The sequence below is a fragment of the Sinocyclocheilus anshuiensis genome, unplaced genomic scaffold (assembly GCF_001515605.1).
Source record: "Sinocyclocheilus anshuiensis isolate Anshui unplaced genomic scaffold, SAMN03320099.WGS_v1.1 scaffold332, whole genome shotgun sequence".
Lineage (NCBI taxonomy): Eukaryota > Metazoa > Chordata > Actinopteri > Cypriniformes > Cyprinidae > Sinocyclocheilus > Sinocyclocheilus anshuiensis.
The window spans coordinates 1,246,090-1,258,337 of record NW_015554181.1 but is presented as its reverse complement, the minus strand read 5'-3'; the positions used below and the strand labels follow the sequence as shown (position 1 = coordinate 1,258,337).

The 12,248-nt window shown below is 37.3% G+C and overlaps 1 protein-coding gene across 5 annotated transcripts in view; it reads left to right on the top strand.

The window, feature by feature from the left end:
* The window catches only part of LOC107671008 (myotubularin-related protein 3-like), a 52,972-nt gene that overhangs the window by 38,333 nt on the left and 2,391 nt on the right, over positions 1–12,248 (top strand). For 3 of the 5 annotated variants that reach the window (XM_016463832.1, XM_016463829.1, XM_016463827.1), the window contains 6 exons: positions 2,942–3,127; positions 3,244–3,414; positions 5,125–5,270; positions 5,528–6,866; positions 7,183–7,293; positions 9,546–9,634. In XM_016463832.1, coding sequence (XP_016319318.1) covers positions 2,942–3,127; positions 3,244–3,414; positions 5,125–5,270; positions 5,528–6,866; positions 7,183–7,293; positions 9,546–9,634 — 2,042 coding nt within the window. Of the gene's footprint in view, positions 1–2,941; positions 3,128–3,243; positions 3,415–5,124; positions 5,271–5,527; positions 6,867–7,182; positions 7,294–9,545; positions 9,635–10,503; positions 10,908–11,069; positions 11,231–12,248 lie in introns of those variants that run through there. The other 2 variants (XM_016463830.1, XM_016463831.1) reach the window with 2 other exon arrangements.

Below are 12,248 nucleotides of genomic sequence, written 5' to 3'. Positions count from 1 at the left end.
AAAAATATGTTGTGTGTGCACGTGAGGTACCAGCGCAATGGTCATACCAACGCTGGTTGGTTATACAGATAGAAGCAAGACATTATTCAAAATTGTCAAGCTTTTGCAAAATAAATAAAACTAAAGCTTTTGCAAAATAAAGAAAACTACTTTCTGCTGTCTCGTTTTCCTTTCCGAGAACTTTGGAACGCGTCACAATGAACCGTAACTCAGCGCATTTTTTTTTCGTTTTGTTAATCTGTCAATGATTTAAGTGAAATATATTTCGTGTATATGCCTATATTCCTTTTTATGTAAGCCTATAGCTTTATTCTGTTTTCTCTGTTCACAGAAGCGCTGCAGTTGTTTGTGATCTGTTGAATCCTCCTTACACTATCCTCGGATAAACTCGCAATCCATTGCGACTTACCTATGATGAGTTCACAGCTAAGCGGGCATTTCACTCTTTGGCGTCAGCGTCACATTTGCATAGACTACGACTGGAATTCGTGATTGGTTGACAGCAAATTTCAAATATTAAATGGAACGATAAAATAACGTTATTAACCGGTTAATGGCCATTTCATATTTTCGATTCTGTTCGGAACTATAAAATTTGATTTTGTTTCTGTTTCTGGTTCTGTTCCTGTCAAAATTTCGTTCGTTTCAGGTTTTCGTTTTCGTTCCTTGAACCGGTTCAGAGCCCTGTAGGAGAATGAGCCTAATATCGTCTTGACTATCGACAAAGACATCTGCTATCGTCGATATCTCTGACTATCATCGATACACGATACTATCGTCTATAGGCACAACCCTAAAGGGGGAAGACCATTAAAACTCCCTCCGAATTATTACGAGAGGAATTCATAAGCTATATCACATGCTGGAAAAATCCACAAGGGCTTATTTAAAATCCTGTGGTTTGAAATGCTCACCAGGACATGTTTACATAGACAAAGGCTTAGAGGAAATGTTAAAATATTTGTAATGCTACCCGACCTTGGAGCACAACACACTTTGATTAACAACATCGATTGAACAATAGAGAATCACTTTTCTTTCCTTTTAATACACTCTCAGAAAAAAGGTACAAAAGCTGTCACTACGGGAGGACCCTTTCAAAAGGTACTAATATGCACCCTTAAGCGGAAAATAAGGTACGAAGATGTACCTTTTGAAAGGGTACCACCCCAGTGACAGCTTGTGTACCTTTTTTTCTGAGAGTGTAGTGTATTATTTGGGTGACTTTTCATAGTCTGATATTTACTAGCAGAAGCTAGATTTTAAAAAAATCAAAGATAAACATTTAGATTGTTTTTCTTTTCTGATTTTGCTTAATTTTAACCTGTTTTTCGCTATCAGTAGCAGTGGTAGCATTTAATTGCAAACAAATAAACCTATATTCATAAGGAATATTGAGTTTTGAATCTTTCCAGATCTGGTACCTTTTTTTCACAAGATGGGACATTTTGCAAGTGGGCAGCATAGTCGATTTCAGTTGAATGTTTTAACAGGGTTATCGATAACTAAAACTACAATTAGAACTATTCAACATTTTTTTAATTAGAAATAAAAGAAATACATAGAAATAATAAAATGAAATAATAGAAATGGTGCCTTGGCAACTAATAAGTTTAAGCACAAAAATTATTAACTGAAACTAAAATAAAAGTAATTAAACCTAAATAGTAATATTACTATTTAACAAAACATTTTAATAAACAAAATTAAAGGGTCATGAAACCCCAGACTACTTTTGCTGAGATTTTAGCAGAGGTGTTTGTGTTGCACGTCATAGAAGACAATGTTAGCATCCGATAATTTTAATTGTTGGAGAAAAATGGTTAATTTAAAGCTTTTTTTGCCCTATTTTCATTTTAAAATCTACATCGTGTTGACGTCACAATTTGTGACGTGGCAAAGGACAATAGTACATCAATGACGTGTCGGTGTCTTTTAAATTATTCATGAGACTGCGTATTCTTATCCAATGAGAAGACGCTTCGCTTAATTATTCACAACAGCATGTGTTGATTTGCTATGACAGATGCCCCAGACTGTGAGATCGTGCACATTAACTGAGAGAAACATTCATGGATCGAAGGAGAGTGTTTGTTTTTGCTTTGTAATAAGAGTTCGGCACAAACGCGATTCAGTGAGTGTAACCGTTTTTACAGCTCCGTGACACAAACCGTCTGCAATCAGCGCAGAATAAGTCTTAAAAGTTATCAGAGGTGCAACAGCGCATTATAATATTTAAATTTGTTTGATGATCTGAAACATTAAAGTGTGACAAACATGCAAAAAAAATAAGAAATCAGGAAGGGGGCCAACACTTTTTCACACCACTGTATGTTTTCGGTGCAGAGTGCAAATGGCTGTGCATTTATTTGTGTTTTTAACTCGATGGGAGCGAAATGAAACTGTCTAAAACCGAAGTTGTCTGTATTGTCTGTCTCCCCTCTTCCCCCCTCCACTCCGCTGCGCACCACGCCAAAACTGTGGTGAGAACTAACCAGTGCTGAAACGGGGTTTCATGACCCTTTAATAAAAATTAACCTAAAATTAAAATGAGAAAATTAAAATATTAGGTAATTCAAAATGTTAATAATAACTCTTATTGTATATAAATAATACTGAAATAACAATGTTTTTTTTTTACTGAGCATGATGCCTAGAGACTTTCTTTTACAACTTATAGCAAGCTGTCTGTTTGGAAAAAGTAAATGGAAAACTGGACAGAAAAGCCACGGCTAATGTCCGTCATGAATGTCGTTTTGGAGCTTGAACTCAGAAGATGAGTCAACTTAAGGAGGCATTACTGTATTTTAAACATTAATATCTAATTGTCTGATGTTGAATACATGTTGTGTTCTGGAGGTATTTTGTGATTTGTTTTGACATCAAACAAACATCAAATTGTTGACGTCATATAAAGAGAAAATCATCTTTCTACTGGCAGGGTTTTCAGGTGCTGGTTGAGACCGAGTGGTTGGACTTCGGTCATAAGTTCGCAGACCGCTGTGGTCACGGAGAAAATGCGGAGGACTTGAACGAGAGATGTCCTGTCTTCCTGCAGTGGTTAGACTGTGTGCACCAGCTCCAGAGACAATTCCCATGTTCCTTCGAGTTCAACGAAGCCTTTCTGGTGGGTGCAAGTTGCCATAAACCTGTCTTTTTAAAATTAAACATGTTCCTTGTGCTTTAAGTACAAGTTGTTAACCAAGTTGTTAGCTCTGATTTCTTTTGATTTTGTGTGTTCAGGTGAAGCTAGTGCAGCACACGTACTCGTGTCTGTTCGGGACGTTCCTGTGTAACAGCGGGAAGGAGAGAGAGGACAGACACATTCAGGAAAGAACCTGCTCCGTCTGGTCTCTCCTCAGAGCCGCCAACCGCTCCTTCAGAAACATGCTGTACTCCTCTCATTCAGAGACCGTACGTCAGCTCTTTTACTCATTACTCTCTTACAATCATTTACTCACAAGAGGTTATATGAGGTTACAACTGATAGGAGGTTTTCAGTAGCTGATTCCAGTGTCCAAAGAGCAGATAGAATAGATTTTGATGACTATTATATATCAAATGTTTCTTGCCGTGTGAGTTATGGCTGCACAATTAATCGAATTTCTAATCGCGATTACAATTACGGATGCCACAATTACATAATCGTTCAAAGCAGCAATTAATCGTTCAAAGTCCACTTATGTTATTCTGCATGCTTAAGATGCTTTATTTCTTTGTACATGTTATCTTAAAGGTTTTTTCCATTGTTTTAATTTTAGTTTTAGTATAACATAATACCATGCATAGTTTTACTTTTTTATTTAAAGAAGAAACCAATCCGATGTATAGTTGACATTTGAGGCTTAATACTATAGAAAAGCAATAAAAGTTTTTCAGTTAGTGTTTTCAGCTTGTTTATTTTCATATAAAAATATGGCATGCAGTTGCTTCAAACAAAGGTGTAAACATCATTCATTTAATCGTAATTAATAATTGCAATTAAAATTTCAACGGAATAATCGACAATTATGATTTTTGTCATAATCGTGCAGCCCTAGTGTGAGTGATTTTTTTTTTTTATTCCATGTAGTTGCTCAATTAATATGTTTTCAAAACTGCATGTGCATCATTACTCCAGTCTTCAGTGTCACATGATCCTTCAGAAATCATTCTGATATGCTGATTTTTAATGCCCCTTTGCTAAATAAAAGTATTAATTTCTGTTTAAAAAAAAAAAAATCTTACTGACCCCAGACTTTTGTATGGTAGTGTATAATATAATTAGAAAAGATAAACATTTATTTTATACTATGAAGTATAAATATATTTAATAATCAATCAATCAATCAATCAAAAGAAGTACCATTATTTGGCATGGCCCATTTTTCAGGCCATCGCTAGTCATGTCTGTACAGCACTGATTCTATTCATTGCAACGTTTTCCGTTTCCTTTCCTTTTGGTTACTGTGTTGACCCTGTTGGTGGGCAGCGTTATTTTAGGATCATTAATATACTTTGTACTATTTATTAAGATTTTGAATTTAGTTTTTACTTTTAAATCATTTTTTTTATTTTAATTTTAGTTTGCATGTTTTCTTTGTTTGTTTTATTTGATTTTTTTTTACTTTCTAATTTTTATTTCAGTTTTAGTTCTGTTTTTTACATTTTATTTTATTTTAGTTTTATTAGTTAAATAATCTTTAGTAATTTTATTAGTTACATTTTTTTTTTCAAATGTACATTTATTTATTAAAAAAAAAAAGCAATATTGGTGGGTCTGTGTGAAAATGATGACAACCAACTTCTGTGTAAATAGCCTCAAATTTTTTTTTTTGCAAGGTTTTTAATTTTTATGCCTCAAACTTTCAGTATCAGTTGTTCTTTGATTTGCAGTTGATAAAACATCCTGTCTTGTTCTGTGCCTTTTCTTTTTTATTTCTGCTTTGACTGGATCAACTGAACTAAAAACTTCCCAAATTTACCCAAACCTCTTTAGGAACATGTCCGAGTCAGAATCCAAGGAAAGAAAGTCTTTATGCAATATCTGTTTTTTGTATTACCTGGGCATTTTGTTGTGAGATTAAGCCATTTTTAAGCAATATCAATCGTCTAATTATATTCTATCTCTGCTGTCTGTACTAGGTGCTTCATCCTGTGTGTCACGTACGCAATCTCATGTTGTGGACAGCAGTTTACCTACCCTGCTCTTCACCCACAACCCCTTCAGATGACTCCTGTGCCCCCTACCCAGCACCTGGTGCCAACCCTGAGGACCAGCCCCTCGGCAGGTAATTGGTTAATGTACAATAGCTCTCTGTTTGTGTGTTTTAATCTGAAATACTTCACTTTAAGTCTGGAATACACTCACGGTTTTGCCCTCTTTTGCAAAGAGTTGCTTATTTGCTGTTTGCTGTATAGTGTATTTCAGCCTTTACAGAAGTAAAATGAAGTGTAAATGGAGTTTCATATTGATCTGAACATTTTTAAGGCATTTAGTCTTCAGAAATTGTCATGAGCTTGGTTCCATCTTGTATTGTGCCCACAGGCGTCCTAAAACCCGCTCGTTCGATAACCTGCCCATCGCTTGTGAAGTCGGAAACCCGCTGACCTCCAATCGACGTTCCAGCGACCCCAGTTTGAATGAGAAATGGCAGGACCATCGCAGGTCTCTGGAGCTCAACATCGGGACAGGAGCTGACGGTGCTGCATCTCCAGACTCAGATGAGAGGGTCAATGGACAAACCGTGGTGGGGCTTATGGGAACATTGCCTAATGGGGGCACAGAGAATGGGGACGGTCTCGGGGAAGGCGAGGCAGAGCTGACAGTTGGTGTGGCTGTGGGCCAAATGGAGAACATTCTTCAGGAAGCTACAAAAGACGAATCGCCACCAGATAGCCACAGAGACACAAAGGCAGACCACACTAACAAAACCTCCACTCTAAACGGACAGAGTGATGATGTTGCACGTTCAGAAGAGGGCAGTGTTGAGGCACAACTAACTGCTGATGCTCAGGAGAGCAAAGATAAAAGCCTTGGAGATGCAAATATCAATGGACATTTTTCAGAAGACGGTAGTTCTGAAGCATCTTCTGCTCTCAGCCAGGAAACCTCGGGAAGCCAAGACTTAGAAGAAGTAGTTGAGAAATGTGCGATACAAGAACACAATACTTTTCGTAACACAAATAATACCCCTCCCAATGGCCTCAGGACTGTGAGTAACGGCCATGGGCGAGAAAGCATTGAGCAGGAGAAACGTCTTTCTCTTTTGGAGAGCTCCACAGAGACGCTTACGGAGGACTTGGGCGTTCGGCCTGAGAGTCTGGGACCTTTAACCATTCCACCTCCTCTTAAAACCCTTGCCGAATCATCGTGCCTCAAACAGGGTCTCCGCGCCTCTACCGACCCCAGGACTTTAAACAACACCCCCAAACGGCCATCTCTCAGTGCCTTTCCTCCCTCCACTGACCTCCTCCACCCGGTGTGCAACGGAGACTCCCCCGACCCCGAGCCCTCCACGCCGCAATGGGCGGCGCGCACAAACAGGGAACGGACCACGCTCAGCCGTCAGCTGTCGCTCGCCAGCTGCGGCTCGCTGACTCTCCACGCACGGGGCGCCTGCTCCCACCATCGCTGCCTGCACTTGGGGTTTCTGGGCCGGCCGAGCTTCAGCCCCCCAGAACCCCCTTCGGCCCGGAGCCATCTGGACGATGACGGGTTGACCCTGCACACGGACGCAGTGCAGCAGCGGCTGCGGCAGATCGAGGCCGGTCACCAGCTGGAGGTGGAAGCTCTGAAGAGGCAGGTACAGGAGCTCTGGAGCCGTCTGGAGAGCCACCAGGCCGCCGGGATGCTGCGACTCAACGGAGACATGGGTGATGAAGTGGTGAGCAGTAGTACACACTCGGTGTTGCTTTTGCTCATATAGCTTGGGTTGGGGTTTTAGACGTCTTTTTTTTTTTTTGCTTTTTTTTTTTTTGCAATTACAGAGATAATTTATAATAATAATAATACAACAAAATAAAAACAAAACAGCAAAATACAGAGGAAGGGATATCACATACACTATACATGGAATATATAACTCTGAAATAAAAACAAAATCACAGAATACATAGCATTCTATACATATACCTACATGCAGATGTTTTAGGCATGTTTGATGGTTCATCTTAAGAGACTTTTTCTCATCTTTCTGTCAGACCTCAATCGCAGACTCCGACTTCAACCTGGAGCCCAACTGTCTGTCTCGCTGCAGCACTGAACTCTTCTCTGAGGCCAGCTGGGAGCAGGTGGACAAGCAGGACACTGAGGTACACGCTATTATTATGATAGAAAGACTTGTTCTGATATATGGAGACAGAATGCAAGAAGTTTGGGGCCGGTACGATTTTTAAAATATTTTCTAAAAGAAGACACTTATGCTCACCAAGGCTGCATTTATTTGATTAAGGATACAGTAAATCAGTAATATTGTGAAATATTATTACAGTTTCAATAATGGTTTTATTTTTGAATATATTTTAAAATGTAATTTATTACTGTGATGCAAAGCTGAATTTTCAGCATCATCACCCCAGTCTTCAGTGTCACATGATCCTTCAGAAATCATTCTAATATGCTGATCTGCTGCTCAAGAAACATTTCTGATTATCATTATCAATGTTTAAAACAGTTGTGCTGCTTCATATTTTTGTGGAAACTGTGATACATTTTTTCAGCTATTTTTGAGTAGAAAGTAGGGCTGAAACGATTAGTTGACATTATCGACAACGTCGACAATAAAAAATTGTCAACAAATATTTTTGTTGTCGACTAGCCTTTTGATCTCATATGACCTAATGTAAGAGCCTGCAATAACGCGGTTTGACCAGTGTGACGCTGTAGCGCAAGACTGTAATTTAGCCGTCCTGATGCAAATCAAGAGAAGAAGACAGCGCTTCAGAGCAAACGCAGCCGAACCTGAGGCTGCTAAGCGGCGTTTGGATGAATATGTAAATATATACTGCGCGCTTTCCTCTCAATAAACACATCAAAAACTGACAGCGGTGAGAAAGCAGCAGTTAAGAAATGCAATAGATAGCCTTAAATCAAGCAGCTTTACAGTATTATTAAACATGAAAAGCCAGAGTCAGTGTTAGGGCTGCACGATAAATTGAAATGGAATCGAAACCGCGATTAGAGAGAAGCTGCGATTGTCATGCGTATCTTTCAGTGAAGCACGGTTCTGTGATCAGCAGTAAATCTCCATCCAAAGGCCAGAGGGCGCTCTCGCGCTGAAACTCCAAATACGCCATCGAATAAATCGTTCGCAATAATGACAGCTGTTTGCATAGCTTCTCAGTGAACTACGGCTCTGTGTAGTAAATGCTGCTCCATCTGAAAGCACGTGCTGGAGATTTACTACTGATCACAGAACCGGCTTTACTGACAAAAAGCGCATGACAATCGCATTCGATTAATTGTGAAAAGAGTGTTGCTTTCAGTTAGAATTACAACTTTATTTTCTGTTATAAAGCAGCTCTCCAGTGTTGAACTAGCAAATGATAAAATCTTTTTATCAGTGGGGAAAAAAACATTTCATTAAAGTGATAGTTTGGTTTGCAGAGATCAAAGCTTGATCTAGCTCAGGACTGTTTTGATTATCATAACTCCATAAGGTATTTTAAGATAGATTATGTTGTGAATATTAGTTTATCCAAAAACGTCTCATCACTTAACCTGTGTTTTGTTTCTTATCCATATGACTTACAAAAATATATTTTAGGCAGAATGATGTGTCATTCAGCTACTTTTTCATATAGCTAATTAAATGGTGAATAAGAGAGTTTCTCTGCCATCTCATTTTGTGTGCCAAATATATTTATTTGTATAAATTAATTGTATAACTGTAATTACACAATATGACTTTCAAAAGCCGAAGTGATTACCGTAATTTATTTGTTAGAATATGTATAACTCAATATTTTAACTAATTGCAAAAGCTGAATAATCAATAAATGTCTAATGATTAATCAGTTAAATAATCGACGATTTGTCGATTGATCATTATAATAATCGTTAGCGTAATCGATTATCAAAATAATCGTTTGTTGCAGCCCTAGTAGAAAGTTCAAAAGAACAGTATTTATTTGACACAAATATTTTGTAACATTATACATGTCTTTACTGTCACTTTTGATCAATTTAATGCATTCTTTCTGAATAAAAGTATAAATTTCTTTAAAAAAATAAAAATAAATCAATCGTAGTTTGTGATTGTTTGGGAATTATAGTAAGATATTTCTTCTGATTTTAAAGAAAACATGACATTAAATTTGACCATATTTACTTATTAAAACCCTGCTGCTCTTATTGTGAGTGATTCCTCAGTGCATGCTAATCTAAAGAAATAGATTAAATAGTGTTTGTTTTCTTAATATTTTATCAAAATGTTAATTGTTTCACTCAAAAAAGTCATGTCAAGTTCAATGCATTATGAATGCCATCTTGTGTTGTCTTTAAGGTCTTTATGAGGTCTTTTATTGATTCTTTCATTTAGAGCCTATATTATTTATTGTTACAGGTGACCCGGTGGTACCCGGATCATCTGGCCGCTCAGTGCTACGGCTGTGAGAGAGGATTCTGGCTGGCCACTAGAAAACATCACTGCAGGTAAGGCAACATCACAGACTGCCACACAAACACACACACCTCTACAGTCTTCTCTCTCTTTTTTCTGTGTACCTCTTTTCGGGTCAGATGCATTAGTGTTGACTAATTTTCTTGACGTCTCTGGAAAACCTCCCTTTTTTCCTCTCTAAAATTCCTCTGCCTCCGGTCAGTCAGTAAACAGAAACATTTGGAGAAGAGTTTCATGGTTGAGTCCTAACTCATTCCAGCTGCAGTTGTAAACACGGCAGATTAAACAAACTACCCAACTGTGAGGACTAGTGCAGACTGCCCAGTGAGTAAACAGCTAAATGCTCTAGAGTCAACATGTAGGACACGCCACTGATGTGGGAACGGCAGAACTGAACTCGATAAGATGAAATATGCTTTTCTATTAAAGTTGTGCATAGTGTCAGTTTTTAGCAGCAGTGAGCTAATGAGCTGCTTACTGTCTACATAGGCATCCTGACTGAGATGGAAGCTCACAAGTGACTGATTTGGAACGCTCCAACTAGGCAGCAACTTCATGCGACATGCACACCACACAAATAGTGAAGTGCGCGATAGATTGCAAAAGAGTCTGACATTAGCATGTTGCAATACTGCTGACATGATAGATTTAATAAACATAAATGCACACAAATAATTAAAGCTCAACTACTGTAGATGGAACAATTTGTATGCATTATTTTCAGTAGAACTATTATTTGCAGGCTTTTTTATTTCTCTCAACTCTATCTGCCGTTTTGGCCACCATGCATTCTGAGATTGTTTTTTGGCTGAAAACATCCTTAGGCCAGTGATGCCCTCTAATGCTGTCTAGTTAGAAATCTCACTAGGTTTTAAAGTTGATTTTTCCTCCTGTACCACAGAGGCAAGGAGTGTGTGGAAGAGGTTTGGTGAGAACTGCCCTCTCTGTGTCATTCTCAGGCTCTTGTACGTCCTGTTAACCCTGCATCGCTTCAGAGTGACCTAACCCTCCTCTCTTCTCCTCCATCTCTTCACGGGCTTTCTCTATTATCGTTTATCATATTATCGGAGTCACACTCTCTCTGATCTTTTAGACCTTTAAGACTATTTTCCATATGTGAAAGGCTTGTGTTATAATCGGTTAATCTCCTTGCATGTGAAACGAGTGAATACTGAGCGGGTTCGGTATGTAAATGAGGGTCATATGTCCATGTTCGTGACATCAGTAACCGTGATGATCTGTAAATACACATGCAGTATTTCTATGAGCTTCATAAGAGCCAGAAATTCTGTTTTCAGTGATATGGCTGAATGTGTGTGTGTTGTGTGACGGTAATGTGTGTGTTGTGTGACGGTAATGTGTGAAGGGCTGCATGTTTGTGTGTGTGTTCTGTACAACACACAGCGTGTGGCGCTGTCAGTGCACCTCTTCTCACTCGTTTGTGATTAATTAGATGTTTTCTTGCAGTAAATCTGCATGGGCTGTGTTTTGTCCAGACCTGAAGAAGCCCCTCCCACACTTAACAGTTTAACACTGTTATTTCCTGTTCAGGACATGAAGAACTTGAGCTCTTTTAATATATGTTTTGTACAATGTTTCACGTAAAATGTGTGTAAATTAGAGTTGTCGGCAGATTCAAATAATGGTGATCAATTTTATTTGAGTATATTTTTTAGAATCATCATACTTAACGTGAGATTACTATGTAATAATAATAATAACAATAAGAAGGAGTGTTTTATTTCTGATTATGGAATTAAAGTATAATAAATATGAATTTATAAATAATTGGTTTTTTTTTTTGTTTCATTTTAAAATGTAGTTCAGTCAGTTTTAATGTATTAAGGTGCATTAAGATTTTGTTATAAAATAAAAAATAAAATAAAAAATTCATTTCAAAATGCATTCATTATTATAAAATAAAAAGTACTAATTATTATTATTGGGTTTTTTTTTTTCATTTCAAAATGCATTCAGATTGAATGAATTCATGTCTTATTTTGTATCATTATTAAATAAAAATGTGTAAATAATTGTTTTTTTTAGTTCAAAATGTAATGCTTTCTATTTTAATGCAATTAAAACATGTTATGTTGTATGTTATTTATTACTAGGGCTGGGTTTTGACCCAAATCTCACGATTCGATTCTCATTCACAAGCTTTCGATTTGATTCGATTATTTTGGATATGTATCAGGTACAGTACATGCCAAATTTTCTCAAGGAAAAGAATCTCTCAACTAAAATATACAGTTGGTACTACATTACTATAATATTGAAGGTTAAAACTGACTGATGTTAAAATTACACTTAATGAAGTTTTAAAATAAAGTTACAATTACATAATAATATTTCTACTTCAATTCAGGTTTTTTTTTTAAATATAAAGAATGGTGGCTGTCATAAAAACTTGATGGATTTATTCAAACATAAATTAAACATTTAAGAACAGTAAAATTTATAATGAATATGTTATATGGTGCATATATTTAGCAAAATTCCCCTCTCTACAGTTTATTTTTCTATCTGATTAATGAGTTTATGGTCACCGAATATGTCTTTTCTGAGGTAAATGTGACATTACGTGACATTGTTTACAAGCCATTATATTGACGTCTTTGCGCGGCTGAAACACTGATTGAGCGA